This window comes from Aythya fuligula, chromosome 2 (assembly GCF_009819795.1).
Source record: "Aythya fuligula isolate bAytFul2 chromosome 2, bAytFul2.pri, whole genome shotgun sequence".
Taxonomy (NCBI): domain Eukaryota; kingdom Metazoa; phylum Chordata; class Aves; order Anseriformes; family Anatidae; genus Aythya; species Aythya fuligula.
Genome location: NC_045560.1, coordinates 7,473,538 through 7,497,278, shown reverse-complemented (window position 1 = coordinate 7,497,278; position 23,741 = coordinate 7,473,538). Strand labels below are relative to the sequence as shown.

At 45.2% G+C, this 23,741-nt stretch overlaps 1 protein-coding gene across 8 annotated transcripts in view; it reads left to right on the top strand.

The window, feature by feature from the left end:
* The first annotated feature begins 194 nt into the window (after nt 1-194).
* The window catches only part of KMT2C (lysine methyltransferase 2C), a 193,244-nt gene continuing 169,697 nt past the window's right edge, over nt 195-23,741 (top strand). For 7 of the 8 annotated variants that reach the window (XM_032181535.1, XM_032181539.1, XM_032181538.1 and 4 more), the window contains exon 1: nt 209-524. In XM_032181535.1, coding sequence (XP_032037426.1) covers nt 349-524 — 176 coding nt within the window. In that variant the 5' untranslated portion in view covers nt 209-348. Of the gene's footprint in view, nt 525-23,741 lie in introns of all 8 variants that reach the window. The other variant, XM_032181531.1, reaches the window with a different exon arrangement.

Below are 23,741 nucleotides of genomic sequence, written 5' to 3'. Positions count from 1 at the left end.
ATTGTGTGCGAGACCCTTCCTTCCTCCGCGCTCTTTCTCTTCGCACCCCCCCCCCCCCGCCCGCCTCTCCCCGCTCCCTCCCTCCCTTCTCGCCCTCCCTTCCCCTCCTCCTCCTCCTCCTCCTCCTCCTCCTCCTGCTGCTGCTGCTGCTCTCCCCCATGCTGCTCCCCCTGCTACCTGTGCTGGTCGGCGGCGGCTGAGGCCAGCGATGCGAGGCGGAGGTGGAGGAGGCGGAGGTGAGGAGGAGAGGAGCCGCGGGAGCAGGAGGAGCATCGGGATCCCCATCACCATCCTCATCTTCATCCCCATCATCATCATCCATGTGTCTCTCTCGTCCTGCTGACTAGGATGTCAACGGAGGACAAGAGTCTGGTGGTGGCGGTGGTGGAGCCGCCTCAGCAGCAGCAACCCCCCGAGCCTGGAGCTCCCCCCCCAGCAGCAGCAGCAGCAGCAGCCACAGACAAAAGACCTAGGGGCCGGCCTCGCAAAGATGGCGCTTCCCCTTTCCAGAGAGCCAGAAAGAAGTAAGTTCAGCGTGTGTGTGTGTGTGCGAGGCACCCAGGGGCAGGGGGCAGGCGGCCAGGCGCAGGCAGAGCTGTCAGCAGAGCCTCGCCGCTCGTCGCCCCCTCCCTCCTGCCCAATGCCATTTTGAGAGGGGCCCTTCTTTCTTCTCCTCCTCTCCCCTTTGCACTTTCCCCTCCTCCTCCTCCTCCTTTTTCACCTTTGTCTTCCTCCGCCCGTTTTCCCTTTTCACTTTTCTTTCGCCGTCCCTGTTTTCTTTCCCTCTTTCTTCGGAGTTTCTCGCCAGCTCTTCCCCCTTCTTCCTCCTTCCCCCCCTGCCTTTGCACCTTCCCCCTTCCTCCTTTTCGGGCTCCCTTCTCCTCCAGGACTCTCCTTCCTTCGGCGTCGCCTGAATATCGGATCTAATATCCCCAGCTTTCCACGGCAGCCTTCCCATTTTTTCTCCCTTTTGAGGCAAAAAAAAAAAAAAAAAAGATGTTTTTTTTTTTTTTTTGCCCTAAGTGGCTGGCGATGGCACCCCCCCGGCACACACACACACACACACACACAAAGTTGGGGCAGGACTTTGAGGCGCCCGGAGGCTGAGGGCGCCGCTCGGGGAGCTGTCAAGCGGCTGCCCTCGCATAGAGGAGGGGGGGAGACAGCGGCGAAGCACGGCAGAGCTTGGAGGGGACACAACGAGATTTTAGGGGGGGCTGCCAGCCCCTTTGCTGTGATAGACTGCCCTTAATCGAGGGGACTTTCGGGGTGCTATGGCGCTCGTTAGCCCCACAGCGGCCGCCCCACAACGGCCGCCGCCGCCGAGCGCCTCCGCTCCTCAGGGGGGCCCCCCGCTCCCCTCAGCCCCGAGCAAACTTGGGGGGGGGTGGAAAAAAGAGCTCGGAGATGGGGTTTTGGGGAGCCGGGGCTTGGGGAAGCGGGGTTTAGGGAAGCGGGGGAGGCTGCTGGGCCGCTGCTACGTGCTCGGTGCTGGGGGAAGGCCAGGCGGCAGGCTCCCTGAGGAGCCGAGGGCAGCAGGAGCAGGACAAAGCCGGCCGGGGACGTGGGGCTGAAGGAGCGTGGCTGGGAGCCGCAGAGAAATTCAGGCTGTGGGGGACAGCCCAGGGGATTTCGAGCTGCCTTCCCTTTGTGTTCAAGGGCTGCTCCGGCCGGGTGCATACAGCCAGGTGAGCAGCTCGCCCCGTGCCCAACGCCCGCCTCAGGCCTCGCTGAATTTCACCCCGAATTGCCAAAGCACCAGGGAGGGAGCCTGCTGTGCAGGAAGCACGCACCGGAGAGGGTATTTTCCTCTGCAATAATTTGTTTTTTTCCAGCTCCGTGTGGCGTAAATACTCCAGGACACAACTGGCCGTAGGTTGGGTTGTGTGGCTTTTTTCCCTGTCCATGAAAGTTGCGCTTGAAAGATCCAAGCATTCACCCCCTGGTTCTGGTGTTGGTGCAGTGCTTGTGGCTTTCTCCTCATCGTTTTCCGTGTTTGGTACAAATTTTCTCATAACCATACCTGAAAGTAGTTTCCAAGCATACATATATGCAGTAAAGTTACTAGGTTCATCAGCTTTATGCTTAGTTTTACATACTTTATTTGTACGCGTTGAAGCCAAGCCTTGAGCAGAAAACCTTGAGTGCTTTTGTATTAGAAGTTGTTCTAGGAAGAAAAATGCAAATCCCTTGGAAATGACCGGTCTGTCCGAAAGGCAAACTAGCACTATCAGAGAAAACTGACATATCTTGTGTGCCAACTTGAGGCTGAGTGCATGCTCTTGACGAAAAGTGGGCTCTGAAGAGGTAATTCCTTTTTTTTCAGATAGGTTTTTGGTGCCGTGGGAATATTGTCAACTGGTTTTAGGAGGAAAGTAGATTTTCCTGTAAAAATATGTACTTTTGCTGACATGAGTGCAAGCGTCTGTGTAAGAAATGAAATTAGCTGAGACAAAAGTTAAAATTAATCAGTACTCTTTTTTTCTTTACATTATGGTTATTCCTTCCTGGTGTGGTGCTAAGCATGGCTGGTGTCCTTCTGTATCTTTATGGAAAATCTGTAATATTGGTAAAGGTGTTGTAAGTCATAAATGCTTTTGAAGCTAGGCTGTTATCAAAATACTGATTTTCAAACTTTTTCACAAAGTAGATATGGGTCTTATTGCATCAGTTCTGAGGAAAAATGGTTTTATATCATGTTGTACTCTTTACAAAATACTGATTACAACTAGCTAAGCAAATGCAGAAATAAAATGAGTATAAATAATTTCTCTTGTTTTCATATGACTGCTTGGGCATGTCTTCCTTTTCACTTCTGCGCTTTCCAGTGGGGTTTATGTGCCTCATGTAAACCAGATAAAAGAGCATATGTCAGATCATTTTCTGTACTGTAATCACATGTCTAAATCACTATTAGCCAGTCAAATTGTTCAACTGCTTTATCCCATTATAGGAAATGTTCCACAGAATGTTCAGACTAAGTGCAGTCTAAGTAATGATAAAACTGAAGAGCCCTGCATTAAGACAGCATAGCTAAAAAAAAAAAAAAAAGGAATAATTCCTCATGGAAGCCTCCCTTAAAGAACAATACAATATTTGAGGATGCTGCAGGTTGGTGTTTTTCCTTCTCGAAGGCCATGTTTGTACGCAAATTTGATGAGTTTAAGTAGACAGATGGAAAACTGCCTTGAATCTGCTTCTGCGGGATGCCAGGGATTCTTAGCTCCTCACAGAATTAGGCTCGTATGTTAAGAGATGGTAGGGTTCTCTGAGAGTCTTCATCATTGTGCATTTTGCTTGGTTATCCATGTAAATACCCATGTCCCCAGCAACACTGGATTTTTTTATGGAGCAGTTGAGGTTTCCTGTAGGTGATGATGGGCCAGGAATTGGTTTTGTTGTGGTGTCAGTGCCTGGAGAGTTCCTGGTGGTAGAGCACGGCATCAGGATGGCTTTTTCTCACCATTTGAAGGGTACAGCTTTATGAATAACATTGTCAGGAGAGTTAATCTTGGGTGAACAGTTCGTTTTTATTATTTATATTGTAATTGTGCCCAGAGGCCAGGGCACCATTATGCTGCATACACTACAGATGCATAAGCAAAGCTTGCTTCTGCGCAAACAATTTCTTAATTTAAATGTAAAGATAAGACAACGTATAAATGTTAGAAATGTATTGGGAAAGCACATGGGAGCTGTGAGAATGCTACGAGCACAAGAACGTGCAGAAGTTCAAGTACCCTGGCTATCTCAGCATCAGTGAATGATTCATAGGCATCAGACTTGGAGGATATATTTAAAGGAGGGTAGCCTTGTCGCCCTGAGGATTTTCACAGATAACTTGTTTCCTGCCTCGAGTGCTAGACAAACACTCGTATTTTCTTCCTTACATTTTGACAACGGGGTATTTGTATAGAGCAGAGGTATAAATTTGAGAGATAAAGCTAGAATAGGGCATGCAGAGCCGTGAAATTGGGAGCAAGTAGGTTGTTCTTGACATGGTTCGTAAGGAGGACGGAAGAACACAAAGAACAGTAATCAAAGCAATGAATGAGGACAATATTTTTGAAATACCAGCTTTCAAATGAATTTAAGGGTTGTCAAGAGTGTATTTCTCAAAGCAAAAAAAAAAAAGGAAGTTGCATCACTGAAGATACAACATGATGTAGGAGAAAGAAAAGGGAGCCTGGATGTTGCTGGTATTGCATAGGAGAAAATAGAAACAGTTAGGGACCATCTTATCTCATGACCTGAAATCTTGGAAATTTAACTCCTGTACTTGGATTATTCCTCAGCTTCCAGGCTTTGGACATGAGTGGCAGAAATATGCTCAAAAAGAAGTTGTAGGGGAAGAGGATTGGATCAGTTTTGACTGTTGTCATTGCGCGAATAGTTGGTTATTCATGGCAATGTATCAGAATAGTGTTGTGCAGGTGCAGCAAACATCTTTGTAATTGATTTTCAGTATTAGAGCTTTGTTAATCCAGACGGGTTATGAACAGCACGAACATTTGTCTTAACAAGAATTTAGTAGCAGAAGTCTCGGTGGCTGTGATCACGATAAGTTACGTTTCAAGTCAGTACCCGTGTTCATTTGAAGTAGTATTTTCAGCATTCGTCAGGCTTCTGATTCATGTTAAAAATGTTGCAAATGTGTGTTGTTTACAACAGCACAGGGTAATGATTTCAGAAAGCTGGAAATTTGTCTACTGAAAACTTTGTGCGTTTATTTTTAAGCATCTATGACTTAATTTTCGTCGTCGTTATTCATTACTTACTTTGGCCGGCGTAAGCTGCAGGAGGTTTTCAAAGGCCATGGATTTCACACATGCAGATAGTTTTGAGGAAACGTAAGCGTGGTGTTTTTGCCAGGAAATGATTATTTAAGATTTTTTATCGTTCCTTTTGCTGGATTCGTATTAGGGTAGGCCAATATTTAAAGGTATCTACGCTCATTTCAGAAGAGCCTTGACTTCTCAGATGTCTTCTCCTTATAGCTCAGCTGTGTTCATTGCGCACCTTCCCTGTGATGCTTGTTTGTATCTTCCCTGCCCCGTTCTCACTTCAAAATTTAATGTTTCTAAATGCTAAATATTGTCTTATACAATTAACATGTTCCTAGATATGTATGCATGGTTAGGGTAAATAGTTACTGCCTACCATGGAAAGACTGGAGCCTTTCAATGGCTGGGCTGCGTCCTGTTGTTTGGGCAAGGGTTAAGGTGTTAGAGCAAACGTTGGCCTCTGCTTCTGCCTCCACAAGCCACCTATCAAAAGGCTTGGGCCAGAAGCCAGAAGGGGTGTGTGCGTGTGTGTGTTCACACGGTGGGAAGAGCTGGGGCGTTGGGACAGGCTCCACTATCAGGATGTGACACTGGCTGCTCTCTAGTCTGGCATGGAAAGGGACTGGTGACACGCAGGAGGATCCCACGGGATCACTGGGCTGTTTTCTTCCACATCCCACCCGGTGCCTCCATCACCCGAGGAATTCCTGTGCTGTCAGGTGTTGCTCTTGCACAGGAGCCTGGCTTAAACAGCTCATAATCCTGTTTTCCTCGGGAGCTTCTGGTAGGTGATGTCAGTATGGACCTTCTGGTCTGCAGATCCTGGGGGGACTTCTAGGAGGGATGACAGCGAGAGTTGTTGGACATGCTGGCATTTACAGAATTGTTTTGCAATGTCAAAGTTGTTAAAATGCTGATTTTTGTGAACTGGTGTCTTCAGATGTGTCTGAAGGGTGAGTTTAAGCTTAATGTTGGAAATGGACCATTTTCTATAACCCTAGCCTATTGGTTTCACAGTTTGATGCAGACCACGCTTGCAAATGCAGATTGCTTTGAAATTTTTGATGAGGTTGTAATTTTCAATTCCAGTGGTTAGGTTGTTCATGTTTGTGTTTGGTAACCCACTGAACTTCGGTAGCACTTTTCAAGGAAGGACCTCCAAGAGCTATCAGACGGGATTATGACAGCTCAAGTCTCATGACACTGAAATCTCAGGATATTTTGCATATTGGTCATAAGTGCTGTCTTTGCAGAGGTAGGAATAAGAACCCAGTCTCTTGGTTCCCATTCTCTGCTCCATTTACCCACAGCATTTCATCCTCTATTCAGCGAGAGCTAGCTTCAGAAACAACTCACTTCATCTGGAGGATGTGGATGTTATTTTTTTTCTTCTTAGTAGTGTGTTCAACCCCTGCTAACTTCATGTCATTGTTCTTTCTGAAGTAATTGAAATGGACGTTTCTGTTCTTTGCTGCCATTTGAGCTGAGGGATGGTTTTCCAAGGCAGTTGGCTTGCCCAGAGTAGCTGGAGTCGTTTTTTCCACTCGTAGGCTCGGTTGTCCCACAACAGTGTCAGAGGTTTAGCAGGGTTGTCTATGACGGGGGAAAATACAAGTTCCTTATCTACCACAAAGGGTCACACCCCTGTGTTGGTGTGCACCAGTGCTGTGGGTTTACCTTTTTAAGAAATGTTGTCCTAGGTACACTAAAACGTGGTGAAATGCTAAACAATTAAGCTCCTAGTAATTCCAAAAATATTGAAAGCTTTTCTTTTTTTCTGCGCCTAATACGTTTGATTACCAATTCACACAGTTTGCATGATTCATGGAGTTTGGATAACTACAGATGCGCAAGGTTTTATTGTAGCAAATCCTGCTTGCTAGTGAAATAACTCGCATTGAATTCAGTTTTATTTTTTTTTTTTTTTTTTACTGTTCTGTGCTGGGAGGCTGGCCATTCCCACTCATGCCATCCCTCAGTCTCTCAGATGGGGCATTCAAAATAAGTTTGGGCACTTGTTTCAAGAGCTACATTCAGTAATTTCTCCTAGTAGCATTAGTGCTTTCAGATCAGGTAAAGTAGGGATAAAAACCTTAAAACCTAGAATATCCATTACTTGGAGAAACAGAGGCAGGGAGTGCATCAGGTGGTTATTTTCCCCAAGCACCATAAATCTTGAGCTGGTTCTGGCAGCGAAAAGCAGCAGCTCTCCTGCCCTCCCTCTGCTACCAGCTGTTTGTTCTCTCCCTTGTGCTGACCCAGGCATTTGTGCAGCCATGTGGTGAAGTGCATTGGGAAATTGATCTGGGTTAAAACTAACCTGGCAGAGAAACGTGTTTGCGATAGCAGAAGGGAGGAGGCCAGAGCAAGCAGCCAGGGTGCGGAGAGGCAGAGCTGACGTCCCCCGGTAGCGCTGCCAGCTTCACGTGGCTGCGGAGCCGGAGCCTCGGTCCTCCGAGACGGGAGGGCTTGGGTGGTTTTCTTTTGGCTGGCTCTGGTGAATTGTTCAATACAGGAGATCCTAGAGGAGATTGGGAGAGGCTTTTACAGCCTGTAGTCATGTTATGCATGCCGGTGAGTTGTTTAAAAAAGCGCTGTCGAGAGGGGTCTTCAGAGCATTCAGACAGGTGAGTTGTGCTGATCTAACTCTTTCTGGCCCCAAACAAGTCTATCTGTTGGCATTGATTAGATAAGGAACTTTGTTTCTTGCTTTGATCCTCTGAAATATTCTTAAATTCCTAAAAATCTCCTAAAATAACACTATGAGTATTCCAAAAATAATAGCATAAGTGAAACGTTATAGGTTAGTAAGTAATTTCTGGCATTCTGGAAGCTCCTTCCTAAAATATTTCAATAGATGGGCATTATAATAAAATAACACTAGATACAGCTCCTTCCAGAATATTCTTCCCTTTCATCTTTTTGGACTTATTTTCATTAAATCACGCGTGTAGCAAACCCTATTGCCAGCCATTCCAGTATAAATATATAATTACAAATTTGCAGTGCTATATTTATCAACATTTTAATTGTTACTCGTGAAGAAACTGCTAGAAATCCTGTCAAACCAGGATATTCTCCCTTAAACTGAAGGCTTTTTTTTTTTTCTCTTCTGCTACGTCACTACTGACAATAAATTCTTGCCAAAAATAGTTGTAAGTAGGTTATCGGAAAAAAATCAGCTTCAGGAAAATTTACCAATTTTTGATTTTGTCCTCAGAGCGTGCGCAGGTGAAGGAAGTGCAGTCAGACAAGGTGGCACAGTAAGAAGGGAGGTTGGTAGTGAAGATGTGCTCCAAATGTGCAGTCTCTGCTCTGCTAAACACTTACGGCGCCTTACACGACTGCTTGAGTACCATCTGGAAGTCGGAGCTAACCCCAAATGACTGCTGGAGCAGCCCAAGGTTGGTGGGACTTGGGCTGTTGGGGTGACGACACCAACCCTCCTGCCTCCATCTGACAGCCGTGGCTGTGGGCAGTGCTCCTAGTCAAGGTTTTCTCTTAAAAAGATGATAGGGTGGCTCCACAGTGTGTCTTAAGAAAGATGGGAACTATGCTGTATTTGTGTGGGAGATTTCTGTAGTAAGTGATCCCATCAATCCTTCAGAATTTTTTTTCTGCAGTGTGGAGTTGAGAAGCACAATGAAATCCTTTAATATTTCGTTCTGCTATATTGCCCCAGCCAAATGCAAATATGGCCAAAGAAGACTTCAGGCTGATCTTGCTTATGCTTCTGTGTGGTGTGTTGGTACCATTTCTGACAAACGATGCTCCCTCCCTCTTGGTTTTGAAGCATTTGTTGGATGCAACTCCAATGCATCCCTAGGCAATTAGTTTCAGTAACTCATTTTCCATAACATAATATAAATATTCTTTACTGTGGGGGAATCCGACTTTGTCTTGTACTGGTCACAGTCCTGACTTCCCACAGCTGACGTGGAGAACAATTTTATAATAAACTTGTATTTACTGGGAGCTTGTCTCCTTTGTTCAGCACTGAACAGGCTTAATTAAACCTCCCAACGTATTTTAGGGTAAGATTTGCCTTCACTGATGGCAACATCATAACGTTGACTTGCTTAATACATCCTTCCAAAATTTGCTCATCTTTATGAATTTCAGTTGGCTGAAATGAAGCATTTTTTCCATTTATCAGAATGACTCTTTGTAAGATCAAACGTTCATAACCCCTGCCTCAGCCATGTGCCATACGGAGCTCTTCCATCTCTGTTTCTTCATGCAGATCCTCAGCTTCCTTGAAATCTTCTTCGATCTTAATTGAAAATAATTTGCAAATGAATAGCTTTTGATGCTCTAGCTCGTTGTTGTCCACCTGTCTTAGGGCACTTTCAGCAGGACTCTATCATCGAAGATAATCACTGAGGGTTTAGAGATGGCTTCTATTTGTTTCTGAAGCAGAGTGTGAATTTCTTCCAGTCCTTCTGCCTGGAATTTCCCTGATTACTGAGCCTCAGAACAAAATCCATCTCCAGTACTAGGTATGGTAAATCTGTTCTGGGGAGGCTGAAATGCAGAGAACAGCATTTGATTCGGTTTTGTTTCCCATTTGTTCTTCTTCAGCACTACGTACTGACTTTTTTTTTGTCTTTATTCTTACTTCTAAACTATTTTTGAAACTTTGTTTGCCTTTTATATTGCACAGTGGTAATAATGCATGCTGTGCTTTTATCTCTTCCGATTTTTATCCCTGACGGTTTATGCTGTTCCTTTGTACTCATTAAAATGCCCTTGTTTCCATTCCTAATACGATTCTTTCTAGTCTCAGACCCTTATTACTGGCTGCTTTTGATGCACCCTGTATTCATACTACATTCCCTATCTTTCCCCTGAGCTGGAATACTTTGCTATCGTGTGTATTCCAGTACAATAACTGCCAGTCCTCCTTTAAATTGCATTCTCGGGAGATTCTAGCAACAAGTTCAAAGAGTTGGTTGAAATTTGCTTTTCTTATTCCATTTAATTGAAGATAAAAATTTCTTCTCCTTTTTCTCCAGCTCTCATTTTCCCCTTTCCTTGGCACGGTGAGCGCTTCTTGTTACCACTTCCAGCCAAATCTCTGTACACGTTCAGCTTTTTAAGATGGAGCCCGCCCTAATAGAGTGAAGTGTGAAATAACTGCTCTTCTGGCGCCCTTGACTTTGTGAAGCAGTTGTCCTCAATGATTCTCACAAACTTGTTGGGCTGTTTGCTCGGTTATTTTGGTTTCCATCAGACACTTGGACGCTTTAGGCCTCCTCTTACCCTGCGGTTCTGAAAAGCTCTGAAAGCTTCTGCGAGTTGCTTACGAAGCGATCGCCCCCTCGTTTGGTCAGTGGGGCCATTTCTCTCTCCTTGCCTTTTCAGTTCCTTATTCCCTAGTTCCCATTCTCTGCTGCTTAGGGTTTTGTTTCTGCTCCTACTTTTTTCCTCTTCCTCCTGTGGTGGTTTGTTTTTTTTTCCTATTTGTAATAAAGGCAGATGATTGTGTTGCGTGTTTGTTTTTTCTCACCATGGCCCAGTGAAATGCAGGAGAGTGGGACTGTGCTCGGAAACGGATGGGATGCTTTCATTGTGGAGAAGGGCTTGCAAAGGGGAGTTTTGAAATTGAAAATGAAGATGACAGAAATGTTAAAATTTCTTTAAATCTTGCAGCTTATACCTCTGGCTACTTCTCAGTTATGCCTGTTCTCTGTAGGGTAGAGGAATGCTCGCAGCTAGGAGCAGTGCCCTGACACCTGAAGCATCTTTACAGCAGCTGTGCCTGTGCTTGGAAACCAAAAAGAGGCAACGCTTTGGGACACGGCAGCACCATCATCTCTCTTGCTAGGTTATGGCCATGGTCACTCGTTCCATTTTGACCTGGGCCTGCCAGCACCGTCCCAAACAGCTCTCAGGGCTGGCCCAGGAGCTTGTGCAGGCCCTGTCCCTGCTTTCCGCCCTACTAGCAGGTGGCTGCTGTATTTTGGGGGCTGCCAATTTGCTAATGTGGATGTGAGCTGTTGTGTGCTGCTTGGTCTCAAGGCCGAGGCTCCCAACTCTGCTTATTTTACTAGAATAACTATAAAGGGTATTTTTCTAGAAGGAATTCAGTGAGACTGACACCATTCTCATCAGTTTTACTTTCAGCCTCCTGGGCAAATGCTGCCACAGTTAATGTTCTCTAACCCGTAGGGATGTAAGTTTAGGGAGAACAGCTCACAGCAGAATTGCTCTAGAGGGAGCAGGGGAGATGGGATGTCGGAGCCATAAAGCTCTGAGAACTGCTGGCTTTCGGTGCTTCTCTGGTCTTCTGACACACAATTTGTCCTGGTTCTTATTTTGCGTAATTAACCTTGCGTCAGGCATCCTGATGGAGATTTATACAAAGGCAAGAACAAAACAGATTCAGCGGGTATTCTAATTTATTTTCCTGCCTGTGTCTTCCAGAAACCCTTTAGGAGAGACCTGGGCCCAGAAACGAGGCAGGAGAGGTGGGGGGGACAGGACTTAGGAAATAAGTGACCTGTAAGCAAGATTATTTCAAGAAATTATTTCCCTAAGGCCTCTGATCCAGCAGTAGCAGCGAGGGTTGCCTCGTGGCTGGCTGCTCGGTCGCCTCTTTTTGTAATGGGATGGGGAGAGCATTTGTCATCCTGTCCTGTGGGGTGCACAGCTTGGAGATGACATCCTTCCTGCTTCAGACGTGTCTGTTGGTAAAGAATAAATACAAAAACTTGGTAAACTGACGCAAATATTTTGTGTACTCTGCACGTGGCCTTCCAAGATAAGGGCACGGTGCTGGAACAGAGCAGGGGAGGTGCAGTTGGTCGTGTTCCTGCCTTATGGACAAGCCGGGAACCTTGATCTCCAGGCTCATTAACCGGACATGGTTATTGGGGTTAAATTACCAGTAACATAAATAAATGTTGTCCTAAGGATACTTTCAGTTTACTTTTTTGGCAATTAATGTGTCTTTTTTTATTTTATTTGCTCTAGACTTGGTCTGGATAGGCGGAAAGAATCCGGTTTTTGAATTGTCAGCTTGACCATGCTGTTTTCAAGGCTTTTTTAGACCCAGGATTCATGTGATATGTGACAGTTTCTTGTCTATACTTAGTTAACATGCCCACGCTTTAAAAAAAAAAAAAAAAAAAAAAAGAAAAAGAAAAAAAAAAAGTCATAAGTGTCGTGGACATGTATGAACTTGTTGGGGTGAAGCTCGGGCGCTCAGCTATCCCACGTCTCCTAAGGTGCAATTTTCCATGTCGGATGGGAATTTGGAAAAATAGGGTAATAGATTTTTGTTAGCTGGTTTTTATCTAAAATCTACAAAGTTTTGCTGTTGTTGTTTGTTTTCCTTTCGCTTTTTCCTTAGGGTGTAGCCGTAACTGAACGTGGGGAATACACAGCTGCATGGATGTGACCCCGCCGCATGGAGCGGCAGCGTTTTCCACCCCAGCTATTAGTAATGGGCCTTGGGGACAGAGCAGAGGCTGAACTCCAGTCCCATAATCATGCCACCTCAGTTTCTTTTTCGGCAGTTTTGTGATGGTCTGGTTTCTGGCTGGATTGTTTTCTTTCGAAACTTGAAAAGAATAATGATATTTATTTTACTGCTCTAAAGGAGCTTGCTAATGAATAGTAGGAAGTGTACTTAAATAGCCTGCATTCTGTTGAAGTCTCTGTGCTTAGTCAGAAGAGAGAACTGGGCACCTCTGAAATGCAGTGCAGAAGGGCCCTGTAAGGTCTGAGCAGGAGGTTCGTTAGAGCCACCGCATAGGAAACCCCTAGACAAAGAGATGTAGCTGTGGTCTGGGCCATCTGGATGCCCTAATGCCCCGATGGCTGTTGTCTGTGCTTGGTTTGGGGCACAAGTTATTTCAGATGGGGTCCCACCATCACATTTTAGCTCTGGGTGTAATTACAGGGCTATGCAAACAACTAATTGAATGTGAAAAATATTTGCAAACCATTTTGGGAAGTGACTCTGAGCTGCTTTGAGCAGGAGGATGGGCTGGATGACTTTGAGGTCTTTTCCAACCTGAGATACCCTATGATCCGATTCTGTGACCATCCCTTTTGATGGTCCTGCCCATTATTTATGTCATAAACTTCCTGTGTAAAAGCAATGGATATGTAAAATAACCTTTATTTTTTAGAAGGTGTTTTCCTGTTTTATTTCTTGAAAGAAAGCAGTTTACCATATCTCTTTGTTCCATTTTCTGCGTTTTTTATTCCCTGTCACCTGGTAGTTGCCTTATCTATTAATCTGTCTGATTCCACATACACTAAATCAGTGATTACTTGCCAACAATTTTTTTTTTCTTTTTAAAGGACATTTTAAGAAGTATCTGGTAGAAAAGGGTAGGGCAGATTTGGTTACGTGGCAGATTTTGTCAGGTTTTTTATTCTGACATTCAGTTTTGTCCTGCTAGAAGTTAACAACTCGCTATTAGCGATGAGTCATTTTCTAATAGTTTAGGTATTGCCTTTTTTTTCTACCCCTTACTGCCTTCTTTTCAGCTTGTGGTCTGCTCGTCTATATTGGTTTTCAGTTCTTTCTGAATTCATTTGCTCTTGCCTTTATTTCCGTTTCTGGTAAGCAGACGACATTATCATTTTGGTTACGCAGCAGGCAGGCTTTAACCATACCAGCACTTGGTAGCAGTGCTGAGTGACACAGATCGCGGCGCTCCTGTCTCTTCTGCAGTGTTTCTGCCCAGAAGCACCACATGCCACGCTCCTTCAACAGCAGGTAGCATAGTGCTGCTGGGAAACTCAAGAAGAGAGTAAGGAAATTTGAGATTTGGCGAGGTAACATGGAAATTGAAGGCCTGTATTTATTATTTCAAATAGTTTTTCAGAAATGTTTTTTAACCTGATTGAGCTTATGCTTCTCCATTGATAGCTCTGTTTACATTTGCTAGTGGACATGTGCTGGTGAGGCTTGATGAGCTCAAGCTACGCTGAGCTGTCTGTGCCGATGCTCTTTGGGAAGGTAGCAGCCACAGAGGTGAAAGGGCCTTTTGGTTGTTGTTCGTACTTCAATTTCACATTCATCACTGAATTAAGTGTGCTGGTTCTGTGTGGTGCTCTGCCATTGTAGTTGCAAGGATGATAACCTTTGACCAAAGCATGGAAAGACAAAGGGAGAAAGATACCTGAAGCCTTTTCAGCAGTATTTGTCAAAACTTGTCTGTCAAAGCCCCAAGGACAGACCAAATTTGATGCCTTCTATTGGGAAATTTCAATTACCTAACTTATGTTACTGTTCCAATTTTATTTACTAATAGCAGGCTTGCTGGATAGGACATCCTGGATGTAATGGCTTTAAATCAGGTTTATAATGGTACGTTAATAGGGCTGTGTAGTTAACACATGAAATACATTTCTTGACCTTACATCATGTTGTTAACCTGTCTTACGTCCAAGTATGGGTCTGGCTCATGCTCATGACAAGATGGAGCAGGGAAGAGGAAAGAATATAGTTTGGCACCTCTTTTTTCTTCCTTTTTTTCTTTTCCTTTTAGAAATGGAGTCTATCTCCAGAGTCTGTCGTAGTACAGATTAGAAACTTAAAAGCTTCCAAAAGCCTTCAAATGCAACAAAAAAAAGAAGTTAAACTACACTTGTCTCATCTGTGCTTTGGCATGAAAAGTAGAAGTAACAGAGAAACTGCGTTCGCGGAAGGAGGCTGGCTCAAGCCGATTTGTAGCATGAAAGAGTGAAAGAGCGCTGGAAGGTAAATTGCCTTTACGTTTGAGAAGGATTGCCAGGCTGAGGAAAATATTTGAATTGCCTTTTCTGCTTGTTGTCTTTCTGTAGTTAGATGCTTATGGCTTAATCTCAAGTTGTCGTTGTGATTTTATTGTATTGTGACTAGGAACCCAATGAAATAAAAGATCTAGAAGTAGCAGGTCCACAGAAGTTTAAAAAAAAAAAAAAGGCAAATATTTAAAAATGACAAACACATTTTTGTGCTTCTTGCATGTTCATCTTTGTGTCTTAATGAAGTGCCAAATCAAATTTGTGACCTAGTAGTTATTGTAACCAAACAAATTGTCGTGAGGCCCATCTCTCTTACTTGTACTGCATTCGAAATTTGGATTGGAAATATTGGATGTGGTGCGGTATCCACGTGTGAATTTCTCTTGGTTACTGTGAAAATCGTTCTCCAAAAGTTAGGAATTGTAAATAATAAACAGATCCGGCATGCTCTGCTAAATATGTCTCGATTAACTCAAGAGCTGAATCCTTGAGTTAATCAGTTGGAGTTTGGAAGAAAACAGTCCAACATATGTATAGACATAAGTTTTTATCTTAATCATTAAATCCATAGCTTCTGTTGCTTAAAAAAAAAGAAGTCTGTCTCTGGAGAGCTGACTGATCCCATTTCTCCATGTACATTTTCTTGGCAGAAGTCTTGGCTTAAGCAGTTTGTGCCTTGCCACGGTGGTGACACGCGTTTGGGGAGACGTGTGAATCGGGGCAGGGAGCTGAAGCAGGCGGAGTCGCTTTGCCTTTTTCTTTTTTTTTTTTTTTTGGTGTCCTGCCCCATCCCTTCTTGCTGGGTTGCCCTGTGGCCAGGTCAGCCCTATCATCTGCTTGGCAGGCTGATCAACCTGCAGCCGAGCCGCCACGGTTTGGAGGCTGGGATAAAGGGCCACGGGGTGGGATCAGCTTCAATTAGAAGCACTGCCAAATGTGAAACCCTACCCCGAGCTCTGCCTTTAGCTCTCTGTACGATCCTACGGAAGGCAACGCAGGGCTGGTTTGTATGGCCAGGTAGTGATGAGTCAGCACGGCTGCCGTTGGATCACATCTAATTCCATTGTACCAAAAATTACGGTTTCGACCCAAGATTTTTATATCAATTAATGTGCTTTTTACAGTAAAAGATCCAAATCTCACGTCTTCAATGCGGGATGAAATGCAGCTTGGCGTTTGAAGCTCTCAGGAAGAACCAGGCCCCAGCTAATATAACTTCGTACCCGCTAGCTTGGGCTGCGGGAATGGTAGGGAAAAGTACTGGGAGGGATTTGTTGTTATTACTTTAACCAGCTGTTATTAAATTGCGACTTGCCTCCTTTGTGCTGACGTTCCTATCAGGTAAATGTTAAAACATGCGCTTTTCTACAGACTACCATGTTTGAAAACGTTGATAAACTTCAGCTCCAGCAGCACAAACAGTTTGAATGTGAACTTAGGGCACGTCAAGATGCAGGTGGTGTCATCTCGGGAGTGAGGTACTGCACCTGTGTCCTAGGAGAAGTTCATATAAATTATTAGGGGATGGCTGGCGTTGGTGCTTAACCTCGCTTGGCTGTTCTGTGTAGACATGGCGACTTGTTTTATTTAATATGATTTGGGAAATGCACAGCTTCTGCCCACTGTTGGGAGTGAAGAGGTTTCAGGGTAGTTTATTTTAGTTAATCTCAACGTGACTGGAGAGAGAAGTGCTTGAACTTAGAGCGATCTGTGTCCGACAGGGGCTCGTCCTGATTAAACCGAGAGGACTCTCAGCGCTACAGGGAGCGGGCTCGTGGTGGAGTGGGAGCAGGTTAGCCACTCACCACTTGTTGGTTGAACCAAACTACCTGACCCTTAAAACAGAATAAAATACGGACATTTACCGCTCAGACTAACACATTGAACCTTCTTGTTGCAGCAGAGAGAGCTGACACGTGTCATTTCTGGAGATGTGCTGCCAGGGGTGGCTTGATGGCTGTACCCGTACAAACAGGGCACAAGGCTGTTGTACAATAGTGACTTGTAGAGTAAACACATGCAGGGTTTTTTTCCTCATTTTTTTTTAATGCGAGTGCTTTCCTTTTAAAATTTTATCTTAATCTCTGGGGAATAGGTTTGATAAAAACTTTCCTGTAGGCCAGGCACCTGCAGAGCGTTTCGTTGGAAATGGAGCGATAGGAGTGCCGGGGCAGGTCTCGCTGGGTGAGTGCAGGCTTTGGGTTTGTTTTGTTCAGCCACAGAGCTGAAATGGTCTTTTTTTATTATTTCTAAGTGCGTTTAGTGAGAATTCATCTCAACAGGACTAATAAGGGAAGACAGGACGGGACGGCTTTGGTGCCCACAGAGGAAGGCTGCCCCTGCCTGCGGATGTTGCAGCTCAGCGTAACAGAACAGAATGGGCTCAAAACCCCAACCAAAGTCAGATCAGCGAGAAAACAGACGTACCCCTAGAGTTATTTTTGTTGTTAGATAAGTCAGGGTAGTGCTGTCGTGCCGCCGTCCTGCTCCTTAAACAAATTTGAAGCAAACTTACCCGAGACGGCCAGAGCCAAAGCAGCGCCCAGCAGCTGCTCGAGTCCAGCGCCGAGGGGAGCTGAACAAAGGTAGGAGCGGGCTTGGCAAGGCGAGGGGTTTGCGAGTGGCCGTCAGTGGGAGCGGAACGAGAGTTGCATAATGATTTCTGGGCTTGTTTTGCTCGCCGAGGTCTGTGGAAGGGAAAAAAAAAATAAAAAAAAAATGGCAGGGGCCATTTGGGGGGGGGGGGGGGTAAGGAAGAGCCGTGTTTAGGTGGACGTTCATCAAGCTTTACTTTCGTGGCCAGCCCGCTTCAGATCTGTCTGGAGAAGCGTTTCAAGTCAGAACAGCGTGAAAAGAGGAAGAAGAAGGGGAAAAAAAAAGCCGCTCCCTGTGCTCGCACCGCGACGTTTCGAGCGGCTCCCTCAGCACAGCGGGGCCGGGGGGCGCCTCGGGCGCCTCCTCAGCAGGCAGGCGGGCACCGGGGGGGGGGGGGGGGGGGCTAATAACACCCAGGGGTGCTGATAACACCCAAGGGGGCTGATAACACCCAAGGGGGGGCTCCCCTTTCGGCTCCAGCCCCGGGGGGGAGCCTGGCGAGGGGCCCCAGCTCCGGGAGCCTCCGCCGGGGGCGCTGCTCGGGCTGTGGCGCAGGCAGCCCCGGCTCCTCTCCGCGGCTCCGCTCCGCACATTGGCGGCGCCCGGCTGCGTCGGATCTACTTTCTCTAGTTTTTTTTTTTTTTTTTTTTATTTTCCCTCCCCTCCCTTCCCCCTCCTTCCCCTCCTCCTCCTCCTCTTCGCCCTCCTCCTCCTCCTCGGGGAGGCTCCCGGAGGAGGCCAAGTTGTGAGGCGCTCCCCGCGGCGCCGCCCGCCTCTCCCCCCCCCCCCCCCTTCCCTTCCCTTCCCCACCCCGGGGCAGCGGTAAGGGGAGCATGGCCGGGGTCCCCCGGTGCTGAATCCCCTCGGTGCTGCTTCCCCCGGTGCTCAACCCCCTCTGGCACCCATCCTGACGAGAACTTCTCCCCCCGGAGCAGCCCCTCGGGCACCCATGCCAACCCCGCCGTTCGCCTGAGGGGCTCCGTGAGGCGCTTGCCGAGGGCCGGGTTATGGTGCGCGATTCGCCCGGGGTGAGTAAAGGGCTCGGCGCCGGCAACTTCTTTGTGTTAAAAAAGGGGGAGAAAAGGGACGGGCAGGCACGGGGCTTGGCTCACAAGGCACCCGGGGCTGTAATGCCGCCGGGAGACGGCGTTTTGGGGCGGGGGGAGACCCGCAGAGCCCGGCTGCCAACTTGGCCCCAGCCCCCCCCCCCCCTTCCCTCACCGCCTGCTCGGTGGGGTGAAACCGGGGGGGGGAAATAAAACCCCAAAGCCACCCCCGGCCCCCTCCCGAACAGAGATCTGTACATGTAGGTTCAAGTTACACGGTCACTAGATAATCCTCGACCATTAAAAGCTAGGGGGAGGGGGAGGACAACAAACAAAAAAGCCCGGCTGGGTTTGCTGGAGGGCCCTGCGCTGCTTGGGGTGAACCCGGCACCCCCAAACACTCCCTTAAATTTATGACTTTATATGGTTACCTATAGCACAACTCTTTTTTTTTTTTTTTTTTTTTTACCCCCCCCCTTTTTTTTTTTTTTTTTTTTTGACTGCTTTCATTTCCTGGTGTGAATTCTTGGAGCGATGGAAAATGCGATAGGGTGAAATTTTCTTCAATATTTCGAAGTGCCCCGTGCCATATTAATTTTGTGTGATTTCAAGGCATCGCCGGGCCATGGTAATGCCAGATGACTTTCCCGGCTGCCTTTATCGGCAGATCTAAACTTACAAACAACAACAACAAAAAACAACAATAAAAACCACTTCTTAAAATACGTTCCTGGCACATAATGGATGTGCAGACCATCATATTGTGATGATTTTTGTAGGAACAGCGAGCAAATAGGTCATAAGTCAAAGTAAGTGTTATGTAACTGGCTGGCTTCAGCAAACTTGATGCAAACTAAAGGAAAAAGAAAAGTATTCTTTTTTTTTTTTTTTTCCTTTGGATGTGGACAAAATGAAAGCCTAGCTGTCGCTTTTTTTAATGAGATTACTTTGTAGCATGCTCATTAAAAAATGAAAAATCCAAGCTTATACTTTCAAATTATTAGCCAGTGAATTTGCACAGTGTTTTATATTTTCCCTAAAAACTATTTCAGTGGTGTGTCTGCTCCGGATACTAAACATGAGCTGTTCACTAGTGAATCACTAGTTAATGCTGTAGCCAGCTTCATTACATAATTGAAAATCGTTCACGAGTTGGTACAGTTTTATTGTTTATCTTTACTGTTTTCTAGAAGGATATTATTTGGCGTAGTTACAGTTTTCGAAAAAACTGAAGATAAGTATGAATACTTGATTATTTTTTTTTTGCATCTGAAGACGAAAAGCAGCAGTGGGTTAATACTCCTCTTGCAAAACTGAAGCAACTAGGCAGACATTTAAAGATTCCCAGTGATTATATAAAATAGCGTGTATTGAACTGAACAGCCTTACTGAGCTGTAGCTTACACGTAGGGTTTTTGTACTTTCTGCACATTGTCACGGTGTTAGGATGTTGGGTGGATGTCCCTGCACAATAAAGTGTGCTTGCTATGGAGAAAGCTGCAGCTTCCAGACTGCGAAGTGCAGATATTTTAACCAGCTACTTGTAAGGCAAACAGAGGCGACAGACAAGATACACTTTTATTAGTGCTAATGTGATTAGCTGCATCTATGGGAACCATTCATTAATCTAGCTAATGACTACTGTGCGTTTCATTTTAAAGTATTTGGTGTATGCCTCCTTTACTACTTGCTTGTAAATACCCTTACTTTTGATAAGATGCTTGGTGCTTCAGTATCTGTACTTTCTCATTGCTTTCCTCACTTGTAGGTTGTCTTTGTAAGCTGTTTTACAGAGACATTTATCTGTTTGATGGAAAGTGATAAGTAATAGTCTGTTTACATCCCATCAAAGAGTCCTAGGGCCAAAACTTTTTTTTTTTTTTTTTTATGAAGTCTTGCTGAAATTTGGTATTGTTACTTTGTCAGGCTGCGTACTTGGTTGACTTACATCCTTTTCCCTGTACTATTCTTTCCCAAGCAGAAACACCCTCACAATCTTGGCAGAAACGTTCGCTGAGAGTTTTTCGGGGGGAAAGCAGGGGGTGGCATTATTGTCACTGACATATCTTGCCAGTAAAAATTGGTTGCATCATGCAGGCTTTCTTAATGCGATTGTTCATTGGACTTGCCTGCAGACGACGATCTCTTAAAGGTAAATGGCTGGGCAGAAATGAAAAGAGGCCATATATCGATTTCTGATTTTGTTTCAGGCTAAAAGGGCTACTCAGCATCTGTGTTTCCAGCCTGAAATTTAGTCAGCTCTTTAAAAATGTTGGAAATATTCTTCTACCAGCTCTGCTCTCAGTTCTTATGGCTGTGCAACTCCGCTTTCCTGGTCTTTGTGTGTTGGTAGAAAACACTCGGTGTGGAGTAGCATGTTCTTTATACACAATTTCAGTATAAAATATTCACCCTTCAAAAATGAAGGGAAAACTGACTGCGGAGTGCCATCAGAAAGCATGCTCTAAACACTCTAAAAGCTGAAAGAGAAATTCTTTTCACTTTATTTGGACTGTTCCAATTTTAGTAATTACTGAGGCTTCTGGAAACTTTAGTGTGTAATGTGTTTTCAGTGAGAGCTTTAAAAACGAGTTGACAGTAGGCCTTCAGCTAGGCTCCTATAATTCTGCCTTTCCTCTCCGAAATCCTTTTGGCATCTTCTGCTTTCCTGGCGGTGTCCTGGGCTGTGGTATCGCAGGTATCGGATGTCTCCGTGTAATTCCTGGCATTTGCTGTGTCACGGGGATAGCTTAGGTGAACCAGGAAACGTCACAGAAATTTGGTGAAGTGGTATAAGGGAAACAGCAGCGCTGTATTGATGATAGGAGAGGGCTTTTTAGGGGTGTTCGAGTCTTCGTATTCGGATGTGGAATGTGTTCAGCAAACAAACGTCTTTACCTTGAGGGATCTTTACAGGTTTTTTTCCCCAAACATTTAACATCTTAGATTACGAATGCTCATCAAAATGGGTGGGAAAACGTCACAGTTAGAGTTTTTCCTCTTGAAAATAGCTTGGGTTTTGAAAAAACAGATCGTAATTATATATTGCCTTGCTAGGATTTATTTTCATCTCCGAGCTGAGGTGCAATGCCAGGCATAAGTGTAGATGATATTGCACATATGGAGGATATTTGACTCCTCCATAAGATCTGTTAAAAGTTAGTCATAGTACATTATCATTCTGTCTGTCTCGGTGCTGAAGGCTCACTGGTGACTGAATTCGCTGCGGAAATGTTGCACGGTGAATGTAGTTGGTGCTGGTGGTGCTTTTGTAATCCAGAAAATAAAATATTTCACGTTGGATGCTTGGAGCCCTGTCCTCATCCTCGTTCCCAAGTGTTGAAAGGTAAATACTTAAGCAATATTACTTAATTAGGTGCTGGGAGAAGGTGAGGGCTTGGAAGAAGAGCGCGCTTGTGTGTGTGTTTGTTTATTTTGGTCAGGGCTTGCAGTCCTTGGGTGTAATTCTGCTGCAGCGCCGGCTTTTAGATGGAACTGAACGCCTTCAGCCGAAAAGCACTTCCATGTTCTTGTTACTCCAGATCTCTCTTTCCCTTTTTTTCTTCTCCTTTTTCATCGTTATTGTTAATTTTCGTGCCCAAAATGCAGATAACGTGGAAGGCTTTTGTTCAGCGAGTGGCGCACGTGAGAGCGGGTTACGATGGCGTGTTACTGGTTAGCCTTCTGCTCCTAACAGCTTATGGGATCTCACCCATCCCATTGCCCCTGGTAGTGTTTAACATCAGATGGCACAGAGAAAAATGTGACAAACTCTGAAGTGGAATCATCAGTTGTGGAATAATCATTCTGTAAGGGATCTGTTGGAGATGGGATCATGCCAGCCGGAATGGGAGCTATGTTTTTTTTGTCCAAAATTCAGAAAACCTCAAGTGGAGTTGTTATTTATGCTCCTAGATCTGCAGAAATCTACTTTCCTATAAGGATCTCAGATTTGATAGAATTTGAAGGCTTTTTCCAAGCCTGGGGGGATGATGCAGTCGGCAGCACAAAAAGCATGGAAGGGATGTGTTGGATGGGCATGTGTGAGGACTTTGTGTTTGGAGCTGGGAGAAGGGCTGAAAGTTGGAGCTTTCCTTTGGTCACCTTGTGCTTCGTGGGTCAGGGGATTTTGGCAATACAGTTCTGGAGCACCGCTGAGAACGAAGATAATGAGCAAGGACGAGTTGAACAAGCAAGAAGATGCTGACGGTGGTCAAGGAGGGTGATGTGTCTGGAATATTTTGTTACCATTTCAAGAGTTACTTGATCTAGGCCAAGAAGTAGATGGTGTGCTAGGTGTTGTCACTGTGCTGTGGCCAAAAGGGTGGGTCACAGTCATGGCAGAAGCTGTCAGTCAGTGTTGAGAGCTGTCATCAAATGGAGGTCTGGGCTGAACAGTGAGTACACTTTGAAACTGATTGTTCCCATTTGAAGAGTTTCATTTTGGCCTTACAATATTTTCCTGGAAGGCTGATCCCACGTAGGAATGGATACAAAAGCAGGGTAGGGTGCTTTTGGTAGAATCCTGGGTTTGCAGTGATCAAAAAAGGGGGATCCAGAGTTACAGGCACGTAATCTTTAGGACAGATGGGGGATTGAGGGTGAGGAGCATAGCCTTCAGTCTTTTTCTTTCACCTTAATCCGTCTTGGTGCAGTTTCTCGTCTGTGAATAGTCTTTCTTTTCAAGAGCATTTAACCAGCTTTTCCCTTCTGTTCCTCCCTTGTCATCTTCTGTTCTTTTCCCTGGTTAAACGAAGCAAAGATTTTTATTTAAAGGAACCAGTTCTGAGAACAATGTAAAGGCAGCGTTGTGCAGCTTCACAAGTAGCAACTGTTAAAATTCCAAGTCTGGTTCTTAGAAGAAGAGCGTTATGATGAGGAAGCCTGGAAAACTTCTAAAGTGGTTCATGCAGACCAAGCAGGGTACAGTCTTGTATAAACAAGTTCTTAAAACTGGTCTGGGGAGGGGAGTATATTTGTTTACTGTATACATGTATTTGTTTAGCTTACGTATTAGCCAACAAAATGTGAAATGTTTTTATTGGTCTATTTATTTTTAGGTAGTCAGAGCCATCTGGAGTGATGTAGAATGTTCAACTGTGAGAAGTTTTGTAAATGATTTGTAAATGATCTTCCATTTTTCAGAAACGCACACAGGTATTAAATTATCCTGCTGGCAGTTGTTCACTTACACGAGGTGGTTATGACACTTTTCCATAGAAAGTTTTGGAAGCCTCGTGCCGGATTGGTGAATAACCACTATTTTGGGCGATTCTCTTGCCTCTCTGGGGGATATTTTGCAATCGGTTGACTTCTGTTTACTACGTTACCGGAAAGTCAGCGTCTGTGACGTGTGGTGGGCAGCCAGGAATTGCCATTTCCAGCTGTGACATCTGCTGCCATCACCAGTGCTGATGAGGGTTGCTTGCTGCTGTTTCCTGTGGTGACACCCAGGAGGAAGGACCTTGAGGGGAAGGCAGCTCTCGTGATCACTGATTATGGCCAGTTTGTATGGAACCAGGCCTGGATGTTTGTTCAGTTTACTCCTAATCTGCCTAATCTTCAACTT